This window comes from Labeo rohita, chromosome 4 (assembly GCF_022985175.1).
Source record: "Labeo rohita strain BAU-BD-2019 chromosome 4, IGBB_LRoh.1.0, whole genome shotgun sequence".
Classification (NCBI taxonomy): domain Eukaryota; kingdom Metazoa; phylum Chordata; class Actinopteri; order Cypriniformes; family Cyprinidae; genus Labeo; species Labeo rohita.
Window position 1 is genome coordinate 25,794,859 of NC_066872.1, and position 23,254 is coordinate 25,818,112.

The window sequence follows — 23,254 nt, forward strand, 5'->3', positions numbered from 1 at the left end:
TCAACAACTGACTAAAAGTTAAAGGGATATTTCACCCAGAAATGAGCATTCGCTCATCTTTTACACACCCTCGTGTTGTTCTTTTGTGTCTAACATCTGAAAGAAGCTCATAAAGCTTTGAAACAGCTTAAGGTTGATTAATAATAACAGAAATTTTCATTTTTGGGTGGACTATCTCTTTAACTGTAAGTATAGCCCTCATATCATTGTCAAAATTAAATATGCTGTTATTGGCCCTTGACTCCTAGAAAATTGTGAACATGGACTATTTCACCATCAAGATCTGTGTTTTCCAGCTACACAATGATGTAATTGGCATCATGTGTTCCTCAAGTGCGCATATGGGTTTAATTTGCCAAATATTGTTAATCGAATCCCCCAACTTTTCTCTTGTGCACCACACCCAGAATTACCTCAGCGTTCATCTGTGCACCAAAAGTTGTGTGTGTGTTCGCAGCAATTTTAGTGTGACTTTATATGCAGATGAAGTGCAAAGGAACAGTGAAATTCACAAGAATAACAAAACACCTCAGGAGCGAGAGGAAATGAACTAGAGATACAGAGCTGAGGAAATGAGAGGAAAGGGGATTTGGTATTGGTATATTAGCAAAAATTATTAGGGGAAAATATTTTTGTTTGTGTGTAAATTCACAGTCATAAAAATGCTTTATGATAATGGAGATGCGAAGGCTTGGGAGAATGCGTAATACTTAATGTAGTAATGCCTCAGAATGTCAGACAGCAGTTGACCTGAAATGGCAAACTTACAGTAGATGCATATATATATATGCTAATCAGAGCTCTAGCACTCCTTGTGGTAATGCTGAGAATGCAGGTTATGAATAACACTCTGACACATTCAGTCGAAAACTAAAAACGATTGTGTTCATGTACGTGTGTAAAGTATGTTTCAGGCCTAAGGGGAAAAATATATCCCTGAGGAAAATTTTACTGTGCAGACTTTGAGAACAAGGTGCAATCTATAATAAGCCTAATTTACATATAAAGGAGGCGTATTTGTGCTGAAAAGAAAGACAATGACTTAAATTCCCATGGCGCGGTGCAATACTAGTCTCAGGAGACTTGAGGTAGAAGTCTTCATTTGTTCTCCATTTAATATCTAAAAAATATTTAATATTTCTAAAAAATAACAATAGTATTTTGAAGTATAGATTCTCTTAATTTTCTTTTGAATTTGAATTATTTTGAATTTGTATTATAAATAAAATAAAATAAAATAAAAAAAAAATCTGAGACCCAAAATAATTTTTATTTTTTATTTATTTTATTTTTTTTTATGGAAGGCATTTGAAGCATGTTATTTGTTGAATTTTGAGTTATTATAAAATGTGTTGTTAAATTAAATAATGAACATGGCCGTGCTAATTATTAATATTAATTTATTTAATATTATATTAAGATATAAAAAAAAAAATAAATAAATAAATAAAATAAAATAAAATAAAATCTGAGACTGTGACAAAAATGTGTAATTTTTATGGAAGGCATTTGAAGCATGTTATTTGTTGAATTTAAAGTTATTATAAAATGAATTGTTATATTAAATAATGAGCATGATTGTGCTAATTATTAATATTAACTTATTTAATATTATGTGAAGATATTGCAAATAATAAAATAATAAAATAAAATATAGCCAAATATTTATATTTGGAGTCTCTGAGACCCCAAGCAATTGTAATTTTTTTATAGTAAGCCTGTTATTTGTTAAATAAAGCTGAATATTGAGTAAAGGATATAAAGTTATTATAATATGTAAATATCTACAATTACAATATGTATCATTACAGTATAAAATATTAATATATTTACCATTACATTTAGTTACTGTTGAAACCCACTGTAGAAAAATAAAATAAAATAAAATAAAATAAAATAAAATAAAATAAAATAAAATTTAATTATAGATAAAATAAAAAAGTGTTTTATATGTGCCTATATTTGAAGCATGTTATTTATTGAATAAATCTGAATGTTGACTAAAGAATATAAAGAATTGAATTCTCTTTATAATCAAATCTCATAAGATTCGAAAAAGTTACAACCTGAAAAGTTAAGTATGTCTGGGGCCTTTGTGTCTCTGAACAGAAGAACAAGAGGGTTAAAGAGATCTCCTATGTGCTTTTCCTTTCCTGTGGGCTACCATCCGAAATACAGTTGTCAACTTAGATGCAGAGATACTCTAATCTCTCTTTTTATCTTCTTCTTTCAACATCCATGGCATAACAAAAAGAAAAGGAAGTGAAAGAAAGGGTGGCATAAAAGAACGTGTGACTGTGTAATTAGCTCCTGTGTGCAATCACTGATTCCCTCATGCTGAATGACTGACTGCCTCTTAGCTAGCTGCATCAAAACCATTTCTTTCTTTTTCGCTCCCTTTTTTCCGGTACCGGGGGTCTTAACAGCAGCGGGGGGGCCGGGAGGAAAGGGGGGGCGGGGGCGGAATCGGTTGTCAGCTAATTGCATCTCTCCGTGGCGATTATGTTCTCATAGAGAAAACAACCGATAATTATGGGAGCCGGGATGGCAGCGCAAGAGAGCGGTTGCCGAACCGTCATGGCGGCCGTGTGGGACCCGGCCTCATTATCACCACGGAGACTGACCCGCCCCCTTCACCCCAGCAACCGTTCTAATTACCATCCAACCAGACCTGTCAATCAACACTATTTATAATCCAACTCTGAGAGAGGGAGGGAAAAGAGCGAGAGAAGAAACATTATGAAAAAGTCCCTGGGTATCACAAATGTAAACCTTCACCGTTTATTACAAGTATTCAGGTTCGTCCCTTGTGTGGATTGATGTGTTCTGTGAATGTGAATAGGCCTGTTTTTCTCCTTTGTCCTCTGTTTTTCTGTAGATTGATTATTAGACCTTTCGTGTAAGAACCTTTTTAAAAGGTTCACGTTGGAGCAGATCACAGAAAGTCAATTGTACTGAGTAGACTATAGGCCTTAGTCAGGCTAGATGCCATATTTAATGAAAATAGATAGACGTAGCGTTCGTTCAATATGTCATTCCGTTGTTTACCTTGGCATTGATCGTTCAGCTGACAAAACACTGAAAACACATTTTCCAAAAAAAATTCCAGCGGACCAGAAACCTTAGGAATTAACACAGTACTTATTGAATGGATTTTACGTCTACTACTCACAGACTCGTTTTCATTTGGCACACGCAATTTGTGGTTTTGGTTTGTACATCTGCAATATGTTGCTGAAACATTATCAGTGTGTTGTTTTTTAATTTGATTAAATATAGTTGTGAATTTTATGTATATAGTTATAAATGCTAAACGCATTGTGCGAAACTGAGAAGAAAGTTTTAAATCTTGATTATACCATTTTTAAATCAAAATATATTTTAGAAATCTTAACATTGTGTAATAAATATTATTAATTTAATATTTTTTATGATGTACACCCTTAAAAATAAAGTTGCTTTAAAAGGTTCTTCACAGCGATGTCATAGAAGAACCATTTTTGGTTGCACAAAGAACCATTCAGTCAAAGGTTCTTCAAAGAACCATCTTTTTCTTACCTTTTTATAATCTGAAGAACCTCCTTTCGCCACAAAGAAACTTTTGTGAAACACAAAGGTTCTTCAGATGTTAAAGGTTCCTTATGAAACCGTTTAGACAAAAAAGGTTCTTCTATGGCATCGTGAAGCACCTTTATTATTAAGAGTGTAGTTGTAAATTTAAGATGTTACTTTGATTAATTATTACTTTGATTAATTATAGAACATGTAATAAATCTGTGTAATAAAGGTGATATTTGTTCTTTTTTAAAATTGTAAGTGGTAGAAGTTGTGAGTGATAGCTGCCGTTCCAAAAACATACGCTTGTAAAACTTGATTACATAGTTGTAAATTCCGAGTATGTAGTTAAAAATTCTAAATGTATTGTGTAAATATGAGCATATAGTTTAAAATTTTGATTATATGTTTTTTAAATGTAAGCAGATAGTAAGAAATGCATAAAATCTAAAAATAAAATTTTAAATGATTATATAGTTTGCATGTATGTATATATGATCATATCGTTGTAAATTCTAAATATGAATATGTGTAAATATGAATATACATATATACAACAATTTGCATTTATACAACATGATTATATAGTTGTAAATTCTGAGTATGTAGTTTGAAATTCTAAATGTATTGTGTAAATATGAATATATAATTTGAAATTGTGATTATATAGTTTTTATATCCAAGCATATAGTACAAAATGTATAAAATATGGTGTAAATATGTCATTAATTTACAGAATAAATGTAGACATAGTTTTGATTATATACAACATGATTATAGAGTTGTAAATTCTGAATATGTCATTAGAAATTCAAATTGTATTGTGTAAATATGAATGTATAGTTTTATATTGTGATTGTGTAGTTTTTAAATCCAAGCATATAAATATATTTTAAATTGTGAGTATATCATTTGCAAATATATATATATATATATATATATATATATATATATATATATATATATATATATAAACATCTGTGTACATCATATAGTAAAAATTTTAATTGTTGTCATTAATTTGCAATATAGAGGATAAATGTAGGTATACATTTTTTAAATTGTGATTATATAGATTGTGTATATATACATATGCAAACTATATAATCATAATTTAAAAACTATATATAACATGATTATATAGTTGTAAATTCTAAAAATGTAGTTAGAAATTCTAAATGTATTGTTTAAATATAAATATACAGTTTTAAATTGTGATTATATATATATATATATATATATATATATATTTTTTTTTTTTTTTTTTCTTTCCAAGCATATAGTAAGAAATTCTTAATATACTGTGCAAATCTAAATATATACTAAATTAATTAATTTGCAATATACTGGATAAATGTAGATATATAGTCTTTAAATTGTGATTATATGGTTTTTAAATCCAAGTATATAGATAAAAACTTGTAAATTTGTGTAAATATTGTATGAATGTATGTAGCTGCAATTTTTGAGCATGTCCGTTTTAAATTCCGACTATATTGTGTAAATCTGAATATATAGTTTTAAATCCAAGTATATAATTAAAAACTCTTAATATGTTGTGCAAATCTGAATATATATTGAATATATATTTAAGCCTTAACTCAGGGGTGTCAAACTCAGTTCCTGAAGGGCCGTAGCCCTGCAGAGTTTTGTTCTGTGATTAGTTGGATCAGGTGTGTTTAATTAGGGTTGCATCTAAATTCTGCAGGGCTGCTGCCCACCAGGACCGGAGTTTGACACCCCTGCCTTAACTGATGTGGTCATTTTAAAGCTAAGTATATAATTGTAAATTGTTAATATTTTTTGTGAAACCGAATAAATAGTTAGAAACCTTGATAATAAGTTAAAACTCTGAATACACAGTTGCAAATCATAATATTTAATTGTAAATACTGATCCATACTGTATATAGCTGCAAATATATACACAAATGAATGCAGTTACATGAATTACTGAGCCAGACTGTTTCTCGACTTTCTCTTTTTTTCGTAACCATTGTTATTTCACAATAACAATTCCACATTTCACAATAGCCAGCTAGTGTTTGTTTCCACTAAAGAGCATTTTTAGTCATCTGAATGAGCCACCCGAGGTGAGGCCTTGTGAAAGGTTCGTTAGGCAGCCCTCTGAACGAGCTGCACCACAGCACCCCATCTCCGTCTTTAGGGGGAGGCACCTGGACGAGCTCCACGGTGAGGCCTGGTGTAGGCTGAGTGATATGAGGCGTGAGACCTTGGAGTGCTGCCCTACTGTTACTCACAATCCTAATACCTCACAGATGTTCTGGATCGAGAAACAGCTGTCTAACATTACGTACGCACACAAAAACGCTAGTGGCCCCCAACAGCCGGTGGAACGTTGCGTAGAAGCCCCCAAACACAATGTAAATTTACAAGCGTAATACTGGAAAGCCAACAACACCACATCCTACCTACAACGAGAACATCCTTCTATTTTAAGCCGTTAATACCGGCATCTAAAACGCGTAATACTTTTAAACAAACGCTACGTCACAGCACTAATACCCTCACAGCCTCATATTTGCATTCATTCATTGTGTATTTTTGTGCGTTTCACTAAAATATTTGCATTTGTTGTTCATCTACCCCAGTTCAGACACTTTTCTCGAATAAACCAAAGCTTCTAATCAGAAAAACCATGAAAGAGTCTGAATGCTCTGCTTAATTACACATTCGCACACAAAGTCCCGTCCCTCATCCCTGATTGGGTTATTGTCTCCGATTTTTCTCCACTAACGACCGCTGGGCCCCCCCTCGCTCTGAATATTCATGAGAGGAAGTGTCTCACTAGATGGCAGTGCAGCTCAGCGTGGCCATGCTAATGAGCACACAGGGGATTAATATTTATGAGATCTGGGAGGAGGATACTGGAGATGTGACTTGTGCGAGTGTATGCGTACGGTGACTCAGACCTTAATAGCTAAATAAGTCAGACAGCACAGAGTGGCCTGTCACATACACGCAGACATAAAGAAGAAAAGAGACTGCTATTTTACTTGATTTGAGTGTATTTGTGGAGGAAAGCAAGGCTTAGGTGGTTCACAGGAAGATGAGAGACGACAAACACAAAGCATGTGCACCGTATATTACAATCATTTCACATTTGAAGGGATGGTTCAGGCAAAAATGAAAATTCAGTCAGTATTTACTCACCGTCATGTTCCATTTTTATTTCTTCCATGGCACAGCTTTTAAGTATTATATTATATAATATATAAAAATTTAAAACAACAATAGTAATAATTACCTGTAAAACTTACAATTATGAAGTTACATGTTAAATTAAACTTAAGCATTTTATGTGTACTTTTTTGTTAGTTTGTTTGTTTTTGGTTTGGTTTGGTCTTTGGAAGAAACAAGTAACATGATAAATTAAACATGAGCATTATGTGTAAATTTGTTTAGTTTGTTTGTTTTGTTTTGCATTACTTTGTTTTTCTATTTTGTTTAGATTTTTGTAGTCGTGTTTTTCAGTTTTTCAGGCAAAAATGAAAATTTGGTCAGTATTTACTCACTGTCATGTTCCATTTTTATTTATTATGTGGCACAGGTTTTAAGTTTTATATTACATAATTTATAAAAATTTAAAACAACACAAAAATACTGTAGTAATAATAGTAATATTAGTAATGATTGCTAGTAAAATTCACAGTTATGACATCGTTAAATTATACAAGCATTTTAAGTGTAAAGTTTTGTTTTGTGTTTTGTTTTGGTTTGGTTTTTGGAAGAAATAAGTAACACATTAAATTAAACAAACTTTTAAGTGTAAATTTGTTGTTTGTTTGTTTTTTTTTTGTTTTTTGTTGGGTTTTGTTTGGTTTCGTTTTGTTTTGTTGGGTTAGTGTTTTGGAAGAAACAAGTAACGTCAAATTAAACAAACATTTTAAGTGTAAATGTGTTTTGTTTATTTTAGTTTTTGATTGTTTGTTTTGTTTTGCATTACTTTGTTTTTCTATTTTGTTTAGATTTTTGTAGTCAAAAATGAAAATTTGGTCAGTATTTACTCACTGTCATGTTCCATTTTTATTTCTTCTGTGGTGCAGGTTTTAACTTTTAAATTTGGTTTGGTTTTTGGAAGAAACAAGTAACACATTAAATTAAACTTTTAAGTCTAAATTTGTTTTGTTTTGTTGGGTTAGGTTTTTGGAAGAAACAAATAACATGTCAGAATAAACCTGAACATTTTAAGTGTTTGTTTTGTTTTGTTTTGTTTATTTGATTTGTTTTGCATTACTTTGATTTTCTATTTTGTTTTGATATTTTGTCATCTTTGTAGTTTTTTGTAGTCAAATTTTGTCTGTATTTACCCACTGTCATGTTCCATTTTTATTTTTTCTGTAGCCCAGGTTTTAGGTTTTATATAATATATTAAAATTTAAACACTAAAACATTGTAGTAATAGTAGTAGTAATTGCTAATAAAATTCACAATTATGAAAACAAGTAATATGTTAAACATTTTAGTTGTAAATTTGTTTTGTTTTGTTTTGTTTTGTTTTGTGTTTTGTCATTTGTTTGTTTTTGGAAGAAACAAGAAACATTAAATTAAACATGAACATTTTAAGTTTAAATTTGTTTTGTTTTTTGTTTTGTGTTGTTTTGTTTTGTGTTTTTTTTTTTTTTTTTTTTGCTTTGATGGTTCAGGCCAAAAACCCGTCATGTTCCATTTTTATTACTTTTATGGCACAGGTTTTAGGTTTTATAATATATAATATTTTAAAATTTAAAATGACACTAAATGAAATTGTAGTAATAATAGTAGTTATTGCTAGTAAAGTTCACAATTATAAAGAAACAAGTAACATTAAATTAAGCATGAACATTTTAAAAGTAAATGTTTGTTTGTTTGTTTTGGTTTGGTTTTGTGCATTCATATTTTGAAATTTGTTTTATTTTGTACTGGGTTTTTTTTTGTTTGTTTGTTTGTTTTTGTTTTTTTGTGATAGCCTTAAAAATGATATAAATATTTGTAGCTTTCCCCATTTGTTTTTACTTTAAAATGTTTTCATTTTTACGATAATAACATAATTTACAGTCGTCACTAGACACGTCACCAATGACATTCAAAGTCATGACGCATCATGTTTGGACTGCAAGCTCAAAATGAGACTCGAGAACCGTGTGAGGAAATAATTTAATTTGGAATGACATGCTGGTGAGTTATGAATTTTCATTCCCATAACTACATTTCAAGTTTGATATTAAACCAATATTAAAATATAAGTTTTAATTGAAGCTTCCTGTTGCAGTGTCATGACCTGTGGCATTTGCGACTCATTTTAGTAATTGCAGCAGTTAGGTGGTGTGTATATATGGGGGAGCAGAGTTTGTGTAAGAGTGTGTGTGCCCATGTTACATAAGATGTAACTGGAAGTCAAGAGGATGTAGTGTCACAATGAGTGTGTGTGTGTGTGTGTGTGTGTGTGTGTGTGTGCAAAAACATCATCAGTTAAGAAAGACAATGGAGGAAGAGGTCTCTCTAGCTCAGCTACCTCGAAATTACACACACACATACACGCTGTCCAGACAGGTCCATCAATCGTCAAACACCCCTATTGGGTTTGACCAGTCACCGACTAAGCCATTAACCTCTCTCTCACACACACAGACACACACACTTACACAGCATATAGGTACATAGTCCCTAGAATGGTTGCATATTGAAATACACACACAAGGTTTTAAATGTATTCCAAGTGGTTGATCCCAAAAATAGAGCAGGGTATAGTAGGATTTGAGCTATTTTAGTGCATCCCAGACACACGACACACACATATAGACACAGAGCAGATGAACTAGTCCAGACATGAGTGTCAGGTTGACAGCCTCATACCCAGAGGAATGCTTCCTTCAAGCTGAAGAGAGAGAATCGCTCATTCGTTTGTGAGGTACTGGTGAAAGAAATGTGCAATCTCCCTTAGGGTTGAGCCTCTGGCCTCCGCCATCATTGTCATGCATGTGTGCATGCGTTTGTGGAGATGAATTTGACGGTTGTCAAAAAAACTTGTTGGCAAATTGAAATCACTTTCTGACCTTTAACACCGGACACTCAGGCAAAGCACGTACGCCCACGATGTAAATTGTCACCTCATTTTACTCATTGAAAGAAACTAAGTAGCAAAATCTACTGTAGGCTCACCAGACATTTCATTTCCAAACTGTTGTAATAGTAAAACAACCAAGGTAATAAAATATGGCTTCACATTCATCTCCATTCACTGGACTAAATGTTGTAAAACAGCCTAATATCATTTTTCAGAGATTTTGACACAATCACACTTTTCAAATGAGTTAAAAATTCATGATTATGTCATAATAGCTTTTTGACATATGGCCCATATATTTACATATATATATTTAGTATTCAGCAAAGTAGCCTTGTGAAAGCTACCTAAAGGTACTACGATAACTTTAAAATATCGAGTGCTTATGAGCAAAACGATGAATGGGAATGCTAACAGCTAGACTCTAAAAACTGCAGGGTTAAAAACAACCCAACTTGGGTTATTTGGCAACCCAGCGCTGGGTAAATATTGGACAGAACACATGTTGGGTTATTTTAGGTTAAATGTTTTTACCAAATATTCTGGGTTGTTTTATTTAAATCAACTATTGTTTAAAAATTATTATATTGCTGGTTTAAAATGGACTGGAACTTATAAAAACACACACAGAATTACTAGAGACAACAGCAATAATCAAAAAAATGAACATTTATTTTGGACAACACATGGACAAAATATAAGACAAATATAAGACAAACTGAATTTATTTGGGTGAATACAGCATAGTTTACAATATAACATACATTTCAACTCATTTAACAAGCATTTTAAAAAATGTAACATTTAAAAGTAGAATTTAAATTTTAGTGTATTCAACCGTTTTAATTCTCATGCCGATGTGTCGCCGAAATCTGAGTCGGTGAAGGGCTGCTGTTCACCGGGTTAACTGCGAAATTCAGACCACGGCCTCACGTTTCACTCATAGCTGAAAGATGCCATGACTGACTTCAAAAACTGCCCGTAAACAAACAGTACTGACATTAGATAGCTTATTTTAAGATTAAACTCAGTACAATAATGAATAAAATCCATTTATTTTATGCAAGGCAAAAGGAGTTTCCATCCTGCGAAACAACCTGATATTTCATCCTTATGTTGTCTTGCATAAAATAATACAATTTACAGCACAGTAAAGACTTTATAAATGAAATAAAATGTATACAAGCCTTTATTTCGCTGAAGAAGTGCAAATTGTCAGCTCTGAGAACCACTCTCTTCTGTAGAGCACTCAAAAAGCCTGCGGTCTTATTGACTGTAAATCAGCAGCTGAATTATTTCGTCAGAGACAGGCTCAACCCAGCGGTTGGGTAGAAAAAAATAACCCAGTGTTAAAAATGACCCAGCAACCTAGTTACAGAAAAACTACCCAGCTACTAGGTAAAAAAATATCAAAAATAACCAAATAAAATGACCCAAAAAGTTGAACTCAGTGTTTGGATTAAAAAAATAGCCCAGCACCTGGGTAAACATATTAAAAATAACCCAATAAAATGATCCAACGGTTTGAAAAAAAACAAATAGCCCAGCATCTTTTCGAGTGCAGGCAGTTCCTTTAGCTATAAACAACGGTTTAAACTAGTATATCAAATTCCAGAGCATGTGTTTTTGACAAAACCCAGAATAACCAACTTCCTGTTGGGATTAGCTAGTGACATAGAGTGGGAAAGTTGTTCAGCTTGATGAGTTCTATATGTGTACCGAGTTTCATATGTGTAAGTGCAAGTATGTGTGATATATGGCCCTCCAAATTTCAGGGGGCGCTGTAGAGTCCCCTTGCCACGCCCGTGTACCAGTCTCTGCCCGGCCCTAATGGCCACAGATTCCAAGGTGTGTGCCAAGAGTTTTTGAGCATGTTAAGGGCCCCCAGAACCTTGACAAAAAATAAGAATAAGAATAAGAATTAGAATAATCCTAAGAAAAACAATAGGGCCTTCGCCCTTTTTAGGCTTCGGGCCCTAATAACACTAACTAACTAGCTTAGCAAGATTCTCTTCAAACTGATACATTGCGTGATATGAACTTTCCTCTGACGCATTTTGAAATGCAATGACGTGAGGCTTGAAATGTTTGTATTTACATATTTCTGTATAGAGAAAGTGGAAATGGTCATTATGTTGGTTACTAGCATTAAAGATGGACTTCAGAGAATAAAATGGTACAAAAGGGAAGAATTTAGCCTGTTTAACATTTATTGTCATAGTTTTATGATAATTCAGTGCTATGACATTGAAGATGATATTTCATGGCAAAAAAATCCACTGTTGACAGCTTTTTACAGAGAAGGAAATATTTAGATTATTTTGATGCTTCTCAATAGCCAAAAATACCCAGAAAGAAGAAGAAAACACTGTATTTTCTGTCTCTCATTAGCATCCTAATGAACAGATTCTCTACCTTTTCTGTTTTTCTGTCATTCTTAGAGAGAGTGTGCTGGCTTTGAAGTGTCTACACAGACATTTTTGCATCCAAAAGCACAATAGTCCTTATTTCGCTTTGGAAACGCATACATACACACTTACACAAACACACAGACACAGAGTTCAGTCAAGAGCAAATATGGACCTGAATACAATGACAGCATAGAAAAAAAAACACCTATCCAAGCAAAACATTTTCCATATAAATAGTAGGGACAAATGGCTTTTGCTGTGCGTATGTGTGTGTTGGGGAAATAATTGAGGAGACAGAACTCCAGAATCAGGCCTCTAATGGAAGGTGACAAATTAATTTCTGTCTGCTAATAGCTCAAAATAGAACATGCCCGACTGGCTGTCTTATTCTACGTGCCGCTTGGAAGTTCAAGCACGTGTGCATGTGTGAATGGGAGGACAAGGAGAACAAAATCCTCACTGCTATGGCTTAAACTGTTTGTGTGTACAAGCTCTGTGGTTAGATGGACACCCATTATGGGTTAAACCACACACTACCAGTACCAGGTTTTGGCCTGTGTTTAATTACGGATTCAGATTTTTAAAATTAAATTATTGATGTTTAGTTGATGTTTTAAATTGAATAAATCACAAGCATATATCAATATCTGCAAAGAAAAGACAAGCATATTTATCTTTTGCGTTACGCCTTGTTTTTCAGCGCCTTACGCCATGAGCACTTTGCTTTTAAACATACGTTAAAAGAAGTTCAAATTTTAAAAATGCACCTCCCAATTCAGGTACCAACTATTAGCTGTCCAACTTTTTCTTCAACACTGGAAGTAAGCCTATGGGTGAGACTTCCGGTTCAATATCCATTATATGTAAATAACGAAAAGAACAAGTGCAGTAAACTGTAAAACTGTTTGCACTACAAACCAGTGTGCTCATAATTAAGATAATACATTAAAATAATATGGTAAGACACAAATTTGCAATATCAAGCAGTAAAACAAGCTGTTTTTATAGTTAAAATTTGCTGGACGCAGATAAGATCGGAAGCCAGACCCATAAAATGTACAAATGGCCGTGTCCATTCTCACAGGAAAAAAAAGGGGGGGTAAATGACAGCTTAAATACAATTAACTAGCTAGCTTAGCAAGATTCTTATCAAACTGTTGTGACATAATACACTATAAAAAAAAAAAGTTGTTTCAACTTAAAAAAAGTTTGTTTGTGCCGCCTTAAAATTTTAAGTTTAGTCAACATGAAATGTTAAGTTGTACTATGTGAAAACGTGGATGTTTAAGTTGAGTAAACTTAAAATGTTAAGGAAGCACAAACAATTACTTTTTTAAGTTGAAACTACTTTCTTTGGTAACACTTTATTTTGATAGTCCACTTTAGACATTCTACTAACAGTAAGAAATTCTGCAACTGCATGTCAACTAGCCATTAGAGTATTAGTAGACTCTCTGCTTAACACTAGAACCGCCACGGGGTCAATTTTACCCGTTAATGTTATTTAAATGTACATAACAGATTTTCAATAAAACACTCAAGTCTCCCAGTCATTGACTTTTACTAAAATTGTGTAATTTAAAATCCCCTGGTGTTAAAAAGTGTTTAGATAATACCAGCGCGGGTCAAATTTACCCACTATATAATGCGTGTGTTTTCGCACTGTCGTAATCTTGCCGGTTATGTATTTACATTGTACATTGCTAGGCAGCGTCTTTTACTCACTGAATTAGTGGTTATCAGTTTCATAAACAAAGTCAATATGAGTAAAAGAAGGCAGTTTATTGATGCCGAAGAGGTATTAGAAACACTAAATACCATGATTATTGGAGAGTCTGTTATGCGTCCCGGGTCGGCTCAGCATCTCACGGCTCATCTAACTGCAATCTCATATTTAGATGTTTTAGCCTAACGTTACACATATTGTTAAAACTTTGGATTATTTATTTAATTTTTGTTTTGCAATTTTTTATTGTTTATTGTTCGCTACTGTGTTGCTATTTATTCTAGTCTGGCCGTTTCCTGATAAAAAAGAAATCCGATCTATGTAATGAATACAACCTTTTTTTTTTTTTTTTTTTGATTACCCTAAATTTATTTGTGTTGTTCTCTTATTCAAATTATAAATTATATAAGTAAACAAATTAATTATTCATTAGGTGAAGCTGTGCTCTTGAATTTGTCATCGCATCATCATATGCAGTGTGCGCAAGTTATTATTACACATTGTTGTCTATGGGCTATTTTTGTAATTTAAATAACATGAATTGTCTTAATTTATTGAATAATGACAATGAATTCTAATATTACACCACACAATTATGTAGTTACTTCCTTTTAATTCCCTTTGTCAGCGCAGTCTTGTTTATGTTAAATTGGCTGTTATGAAAACGGACTGTAGCCTGCATAAAAATCTATAAACATAAAACAACAGGGCAAAAATATAAGTTGATGACTAGACAATCATTTTTTTATGACACTAGACACTTCTTTATCAAGGCAGTGGCATAATACAGTGAAATAAACTCTTCTTAAGCCATATCAAAACGCTTGTTTGCGCGTGGGTAAAATTTACCCGCATGGCGGTTTTAGGTATACAGCGACCTCTGGCGGTTCTAGTGTTAATATCTTCTAACACAGTTCTAAACTTTGCAAGTATATGCCAACTTATTCTACTAACCCTAAACCTAACCTAACAGTCTGCTCTGAGAGTTAGTAGACATGTACACTGTAAAAAACAATTTGTTGAGTCAACTTAAAATAATTTGTTACCTGGCTGCCTTCAAATTTTAAGTTCAGTCGACTCCGAAAAAGTTTATTTTACTTGAAATGTTAAGTTATGCTAAGTGACAACTTAGATATTTGAGTTGATTCAACTTAAAATTTTAAGGAAGCTTTTAAGTTTAACAAACACAAATATCTAAGTTGTTATTTAGTACAGCTTAACATTTCAAGTTGACTAAACTTATTTGAGTTGACTGAACTTAAAATTTTAAGTCAGCAGGGTAACAAATTATTTTAAGATGACTCAACAAATGGTGTTTTTTTGTTTTTTACAGTGTTGTTGCAAATTCATGAGAATTAGTTGACATGTAGTTGCAAAGTTACTTATAGTTAGCAGACTATCATGAAAAAGTGTAACTTTTTTTTAATAGTGTAGTTAACCTGATAATGAAAACCGGTTATGCTAATGCTCACTATAGCATGTTTACACGTGATGTGAACGTCTTCTGACACATTTTGAAATGCAAAGTGAGATTGTTCTTTCTTAGCTGGAAATGTTTGAAAAAGTTGCGTTACACCTCGTTGTTTTTCAGCGCCTTACGCCATGAGCACTTTGCTTTTAAACATGAGTTTAAAGAAGTTGAATAAAAGAATCCACATAACAATTCCAGAGTTCGCTTCCAAGCAACCTGAAGTTCTTTTTCTAATATTCAGTTGTTCTGTCTCATTTTTGAAAGCAAGAATTTCTGTGTGAACAGCTTGAATTGCTATATTAAACATCCAATGGTAAGAAAATTTCTTATGAAATGGCGCTCAGGTTGAATAAATACGTTCATTTTTTCTCACAATTGTTTACGTTAAACCTATATAGTAATATTAATTTGTCATTTAATTAATCATTTTGATTAATTAATGCTTATAAAAGTAATTTAATTTAACTTGTTTTGCCTACACATGCTTCATTCTTAAGTTCAGTTTTTCAGGAGTTGTTTAGATCCAGTCAAAGGATCTCTTTTTTTCTGTAGCCTCTACTATATGTCTATAAGACACGCACCAACTTTCAAAGATTAACAAGCTTTTCACTTTCTTATGAGCTTCTTTCTTCTCCTTACACACACACATACACACACAGTTCCTGCCAAACCTTTGATCTGCCGGCAACAGCATCATGAATAGTCACGCTGACATTAACGCTCATCGAGCGCTTCACTCTAACTGCCATTCATGGATTGGGCCTTTGTGTCTTTAATCTCTGGTGATTGGTTGTCTTAAAATTAAAAAGGGGCACTGTTTGTATTTGATTGGCCATAATAACATTGTCACAGGAACAAAAGGAGATCTATCTCAGCTCATCCCCGTAATAGGGTTATCCGAACGCCACAAATTTAAGAACAATTCACCGCCTTGCTTTCATGTGGTCCTGTCGTGTGTTTTAAAGATAAGATTAATTCTTCATATCAGCAATCTGATTGTGGACTCGTGTATCTCATGCATGTTTTATAGCAGCTCTTTCTTCCAAACTGCTGCGTCAAACCTTTTCTTTGGGAAAAAAAAAATCTAAATTATTCATCTGTGTTTTGGTGCATTCCTCCTGCAGAACGAGCGAGAGAGGGGGAATGAATTGAGGGTCTTCCTTTTTTCTGAGGGTCCCACGTGGGCTGCATTCTGAGAGGTTTTTTGGCCTGAGAGAAAGACAAAAAGGAGGTAAAATAATCTTGAGAGTGCTGGTCAAAGAGAGCCAAATGCTGTTTTGAATAGGTGAAATGGCACAGAGCTGACGTCAGGTAATCCTTATTTTATTAATGTTAGCTCAAGAACTCTCATATTCCGACAAAACACCTTACATTTCACTCTCGTTGTCCCTCTCTGCACCCGCTGGGATATTCCTTTGATATTCCATCTTTTTAAGGCTCGATAACATTTAATAATAAAGGCAGAACCTCTGTGAATTGCGTCAGCCTGACCTGCTTAAGGAAACAGACGCACACGCACGCACACTTGCAAAGTCTCATTGTTACTGGTGCCACAAATGGCATTGCAGGTCCAGTGCCTGTCATGCACAATATGCCAAAACTGCATCTTTCAGCTGTTCTCAAAGGGAAGGTCATTAGTTTCAGGGCTGTTTATGTCAAGGATGATAATTGTAACTATAAAGGTTTAATAATCATTCCAGATCTATGAGAATACAAAAATCCAGAGCCCTGTTATGATGATACCATGGTTAGAGATATCATTCTTGGTATGAGCAACCCTTTTTTTTTTTTTGCCCTACTGTCATTGGTCTTTCAAATCTTGATTCTGATTGGTCAGTCATGACTTTCAGTCAGATATTTTCTAATATTCACCATCACCCATGACAACTTTGTATAATAGACCACTTATCCGGGTAACTGAAACTGGTGCTACTTTCTTGTCTCTCGACTGTTGTTAAGATCATTTTCAGGTGTTTAGATGTGTTTATTTTTCAATAATGACCAGCTGAAAGTATGTTAACCCTTACATAACTTTGCAGCTTGCCTTTGGACAGTACCGATTACAGCATATTTTGGCCAGAGCAATAATAGTACAGGGCAGATAACATAACTGCAGCGTTCACTTTTAATAAATAGAATGTTATCATCTGTTGGTGTGAATGCTGATATGATAATATATATATCAGTTTTGGTGAGAACAGCCCTATACTACTCTAACACTTTTTAAATACTTGATCCTGATTGGTCAGTCATGGTTTTCTTAATATTCACCATCACCCATGACAGCTTTGTATATTGGACCACTCATTCGGGTAACTGTAACTGGTCTTTCTTTCTTGTCTCGCAACTATTTTGTCTTAGCAGAAGCTTTAAGGTCAACTTTGGGTAAAAAAATACTCAATTTTTGGGTCCTGGTCACCCCACATGTGTTTATTTTTCAATAATGACCAGCTTGCCATTGGACACTACCTATTACAGAATATTTTGGCCAGAGCAATAATAGTATAAGGCAGATAACAATATGCCGGAAAACATAACTGCAACGTTCATTTATAATAAATAGAACATTATTGTCTGTTGGTGTCAATGCTGATATGGTTATAGATATCATTTTTGGTATGAACAGCCCTATACTACTGTTGGTCTTTCAAATACTTGATCCTGATTGGTCAGGCGGGGCTTTCAGTCAGATATTTCTTAATATTTCTTAACATCCATGACAACTTTGTATGTTAGACCACTCTTCCGGGTAACTGAAACTGGTGCTACTTTCTTGTCTCTTGACTATTTTTGTCTTAGCAGAAGCTTTAAGATCATTTTCAGGTAAAATTACTCCATGTTAGGGACCTGATCACCTGATATGTGTTTATTTCTCAATAATGACCTGCTGAAAGTATGTTACCACTTACATAACTTTCAGCTCAGCATTGTACAGTACAAATTATAGCTTATTCTGGCCAGCTTAAAAGATGTAAAGCGACAAATCACAGTCGGTTTTACTTGTTTTTACTGCTTATTACACTATTATTATCATGCAATGATAGATGAATGACTTCAAATATTGCTGCATTTAGGAAACAGAGTCTGAATGAGGCTACGACTATGTTAAAATTGATCTTGTGTCACTGTGCCATTGTAAAAATGTCTTATGTCTTTTTAATATCGTACTTATCAATAACTGGCAACAAGCCTAGTTGTTAAAAACACATCTCAAACCCCTTGTGTTCGGTTGTGTTGTGTTAAAACTGTTTCTGAATTTGAGTATGTGCCCTGTGTGTCTGCTAAGACTGTATTTGGAAGCTCCTGAGGGGACAATAAACCTAGTTTTTACCTGGACATTCCAGGACTATTTTCAGAAGAAATACCCAAAAGTCCAGCTTAGTAACTAGTCGCAATACAGACAGCTATTCAAGACAGTTTGTCATGGGTAGGAGTGATTGGACATTGACCTTTTAATCGCCATTATAGACAAGACAATTAGGCAGAACAGAGTGAGAGTGGGTATTAAACATAAGAGGAAAATAACAATAACGTGTTATGCGGATAAAATGGAATAGAGGATTGAGAGAGTGGGAATAATGCAGGAAAGTGCAGAGGAAGGAGAAGGCAGGAAGATACTCTAACTAGGTCATTTCATTAAACTGTAAATGCAATACAACTACTTGACAGAGAACGTTATGTTTGTGCGATGGACTGTACATGATTTTATAATCGGCCTGCTTTGGCTTTGTGTGTGTGAGTGTGTGTGTGTCGACACACTTTGTCCCAGGGCATTGTCTATACATGCAAAGATCTCATCTCTCTCACCACACTTTTTTTCTGCATAGTTTTTTTTGTCTTGCCTTGTCACTTCGCTATTCTTTTTGTCTTCTCTGAGCTTGTCACTCCTCTGTTCTTCTCTTACTGTTTACTTATCCTTTTATTCCTCTTATCATTTCATTTGTCTTGTCTTGTGTTTTCTTCTTATTTGATCTCATCTCATCTTATCTCATCCTTTTTTCTATATTCTTATCACTTCGTTTTTCATCTTATCTATTCTTTTTTTGATTTTGTCTCATATTGTCTCATCTTTGTCCTATTGGTTTTCTTCGTCTTGTCTCAACTCAACTTATTTTGTCTCCCATCCCATCTTTTTTACTTCCTTATTATATCATTTTGTCTCATATCGTCTCTTTTCTTTTGATCTCATCTTGTCTTAATCCTTTTCTATTCTGTTCTCATCTCATGCATCTGTTCTTTTCTTGTCTTTTGCCAAAATCTAATCTCTCCTCGTTCTAATCTAATTTCTATCTATCAATTTTCTCATTTTGTCTCATTTCGTCTTCTCTCTTCTCAGATCTATTTTTCTTCTTGTCTCATCTAATTTAAACTCATTCCTTTTTCATTCTCTCAACTTATATATACCCTTATATAACTTTGCAGCTTGCAAGATTGGACAGTATACAGCATATTTTGGACAGAGCACTAATAGTATACGGCAGATAACAAAACAGCAGAAAACAAAACTGTAGCGTACACTAAATAGAATGTTATCATCTGTTGCTGTGAATGCCGACATGGTAATCAATATAATTTTTTTGGTAAAAACAGCCCTATTCTATTATTGCTCTTTCAAATACTTGATCCTGATTGGTCAGTCGTGACTTTCAGTCAGATATATCCTAATATTCACCATCATCCATGACAATTTTATATATTAGACCACTCATCCGGGTAACTGAAACTGGTGCTACTTTCTATCTTTTCTGTTCACATCTTTTTACTTCTTTTCTTACCATTTTGTTTTGTCTCTTCTCATTTTATCTCATCTTGTCTCATCTCTTGTCATGTCTTCTTTATTATTTCCTTCACTTGCCTCACCTCATCTTTTCCCTTTTGCCCGGTTTCTTTCATCATGCCTCACCTCTTTTTTTCTTGACTTATTTAATCACTTCCCCACTTTTCATCTTGTCTAATTTCATACGGTTTCTTAGCTTCTTACATTTTTTTTTTATTTTATTTTTGTTTTCCTTATTTCATCATCTCTGTTATTGTCTGCCCTCGTCTTGTCTTTCCCCGTCTAGTCACATCTCTTGTCATTTTGTTTTATCTTGTCTCATCCTGTTTCGTCTCATCTAGATACTTTTTCTTTTCTTTTCTTTTCTCTTCTTTCTCTTCTCTTCTCTTCTCTTCTCTTCTCTTCTCTTCTCTTCTCTTCTCTTCTCTTATATTGCACTAATCACTCGAAATGGGCCCTATGGACTCAACCACTTAAGTGTGATCAGGCAGCTGCCTCAGACTCATCCAATCAAATGCCATTGCCAGAGATCATAAGAAATCAGTTATCACCCCTGGCATATATTTTCTTTTTGGCTGTCTGTAACAGCTTGACTTCAACCCTCATACAGACAGACACGTAGATTTTTCAGTTGCAAAACAATTGCCAAAAAAATACCCCCTGGTACAGGGCTTTCGCGAATTGATTGCTAATACATTTGGCGTTTCGTCTAGCCGTTAAGTTCCCTGCCCACATCTGACTATATGCCTGCCACTCAGAAACACTCGCTGCTGGACAAGCATTACATTTACACTGACTAGCTCATGTGAGACTGGCAGAGGGGCTAACGATAGAGAAAGACAGACAGAGAGAAAGAAAAGGGGGTGGCAGATGGAGCAGAGAGACATTTGGAACTGGTTATTTTACGCTCCTAACCAATTTTATTTGCATGACATCTGCAGTCGGAATCACTACAGTCAGTTTAATGCAGATTCCAGATCAACGGCGAAGAAAAATCTTTTTTAAAGTAATCGGCATCTATTTCAGTAGGTACAGTTATAGGACATTAATGGGGCACCTCAGGATCGCAGGTGTTTGGTAAACAAATTAATTTGGCAATTATTGCAAGTGTTATGAATAATCGTAGCCAAGTGTTGCAAGGTGCAACACAAAATTTTTGTCCTTTAATGAATCGGTGCCCTTGATCCTCTGATGTGTTTTTCTCGCGATGAAACTTTCATGAGCCGTAATAAACACAATGCATTTTTAAACAGGCAGATCTGGAAGACATTTGGAAAAGAGAGAGGGAGTGAGAAACTTGTGAAAGGAGGAGACATTTAAAGAGAGAGGAGAGGTAAATATGTTTTTCTAGAATAGAGAGACTGAGAGAGAGATGGAGGGGTAGGAACAGATGGTGAAAAGAAAGAGCAATGACAAGAGGTTATTTTCAGATGAGTGTGACTCTTTAACAAAATGTGCCCATTGGGAGGAAAAATGGGCTTCTTAGAATTGCACATACAACACTCGCACTCAGAAACCTCGTTTAAACTAATCCACGTCCCTGGTGATTTTCTGCTTTCCCACCGCAGGACTAATTTATCAAAACAATGGTCCTCAGAAAGCCTCTGGTGTTGTCTCAGAAAGAGAACCGCTCTGATGCGAAAACCTAACCCGGAGTCATTGAACTGTTTAAAAACTTGGCGCATTAAATGGAATAAACCACTCAGACCAAGAGAAGACAAGTCCAGTTTACTCTATAACCTTTTCAAAATTGTACCCTAATTTCATTGCCGTGGTAAAGTTTTTAAAGGACAACTTCTTGTTACCCACGCCTAATTTGCGTCATCTGGGTGACTTTTGCAAACAACTCTATAGGGGATGTCTGGGTGCAGATAACATTTACGTATACTACAAACATTGTAGCAATACAAACAATACAAGCAAAGTTATTCTTTAAGTGGACCACCCAGTACGTCCACTCAGTTGCTTCACTTCTCTTTCAGTTCTTCAGCATTGATAAATTATCCAAAGAAGTCTCTATGTTGACAAATAATGTTAGGACAAAGATGGACGCTCTTGAAAGAGACCAGACCAGGGTAGAGTCTTGCCTACTCCTATAAGGTGCTTCTTTAGTTGTTATTCTTGTACAGATTCGAGATACGAGCTGTCCTAAGGGGTGTTGGGCATCCTGGACAACAGCAGGCTTCTCAAAGCTAGCCAGCACCAGGCTAACAGCACTAGCTCTGGCCCAAAAACAACATGAGCTGTCAGAAAGGGTTATCACAGCCCAGTGAATCAGACGGGAGGAGGGAGGGACAAGGGGAAGGAGGAGGGAGCCGGCGAGGGTGGATGGGTGGGAGTGTTACTGCGAGAGAGAGAGAGAGGATTCAGACGCTAGAGAAAGGGCCAGCGTACACCCGCCACAACTGAAAGCACAAGGATCGTGTGCGTGTGTAGTGCGTGCTTGCGTTCGGAGTAACGGCGATGTTGGAGCACTCGTCTGAGCTGGGCTTTGTGCCGAGTGTGTGTGTGGACAGCATGCGATACCCATCCACCGCGAACAGCGCTGTCTCCATGAGGAGCACAGAGGAACTGCTGCTGAGGTAAAGCTGTCCCTGGACAGCACACAAAGACATGCATGCACACACATACACAGAGAACCGAAAGCTTTGCCGTTCATAGCTGCAGGCATGCGGCGAGCCGTTTCAGGAATGTTTGGTTGACGGCAGCCCTGCGGTTTTGTTGGCACGGTACGTTGACATGCCGTTTGTAGGCCGGTGCGTGCATGCAGTTGTGTTTTTGTCAAATTGCGGGACCCTGCCTGAGCTGTACCGCCTGCACTTGTCTTGCCAGCCGTAAAAATGCGCAGCTTGCGACGTTCCCCTCTCTTGTTTCTCTTCCCTACGGTTCGTTCGGAGCCTCTTAAAAGACTGAAGAGTTGATACAGCTATAGAGAAGTGTTTGAAGATGCGCGTGCATGCGTGCGTGTGTGCGCAAGGGAAACGGAGTGACAGAGTGAGGCATTGCATCCTCGATAATAAAACTGTGCTTGGGTGCTCACTTATTGCAGTCGCGTTTCCGCGGAAGCGGTGTTAATCTCTATTAACGCATGCTGTAAAGTGTGCTAGTGTATTTGCATACATTTAAGTGTGCAAACACACTTGCGAGGACCTAAATTCAGAGTTTGTTTGGATGTAATAATCGCATTAAACAAAGAGAGGGACGAGCAGGAGGGGTTAAGCCCCGTCCCGCCGCTAGAAAGATGTCTG

General features: G+C 35.0%; 1 protein-coding gene across 21 annotated transcripts in view; it reads left to right on the forward strand.

Moving 5' to 3' along the window:
- celf2 (cugbp, Elav-like family member 2) overlaps positions 1-23,254 on the forward strand; it is a 182,173-nt gene that overhangs the window by 45,443 nt on the left and 113,476 nt on the right. For 5 of the 21 annotated variants that reach the window (XM_051107440.1, XM_051107442.1, XM_051107444.1 and 2 more), the window contains exon 1: positions 22,364-22,588. The exons of 1 other annotated variant lie outside the window; for it this stretch is intronic. In XM_051107440.1, coding sequence (XP_050963397.1) covers positions 22,470-22,588 — 119 coding nt within the window. In that variant the 5' untranslated portion in view covers positions 22,364-22,469. Of the gene's footprint in view, positions 1-22,363; positions 22,589-23,254 lie in introns of those variants that run through there. 15 more of the 21 variants (XM_051107445.1, XM_051107455.1, XM_051107456.1 and 12 more) reach the window with 5 other exon arrangements.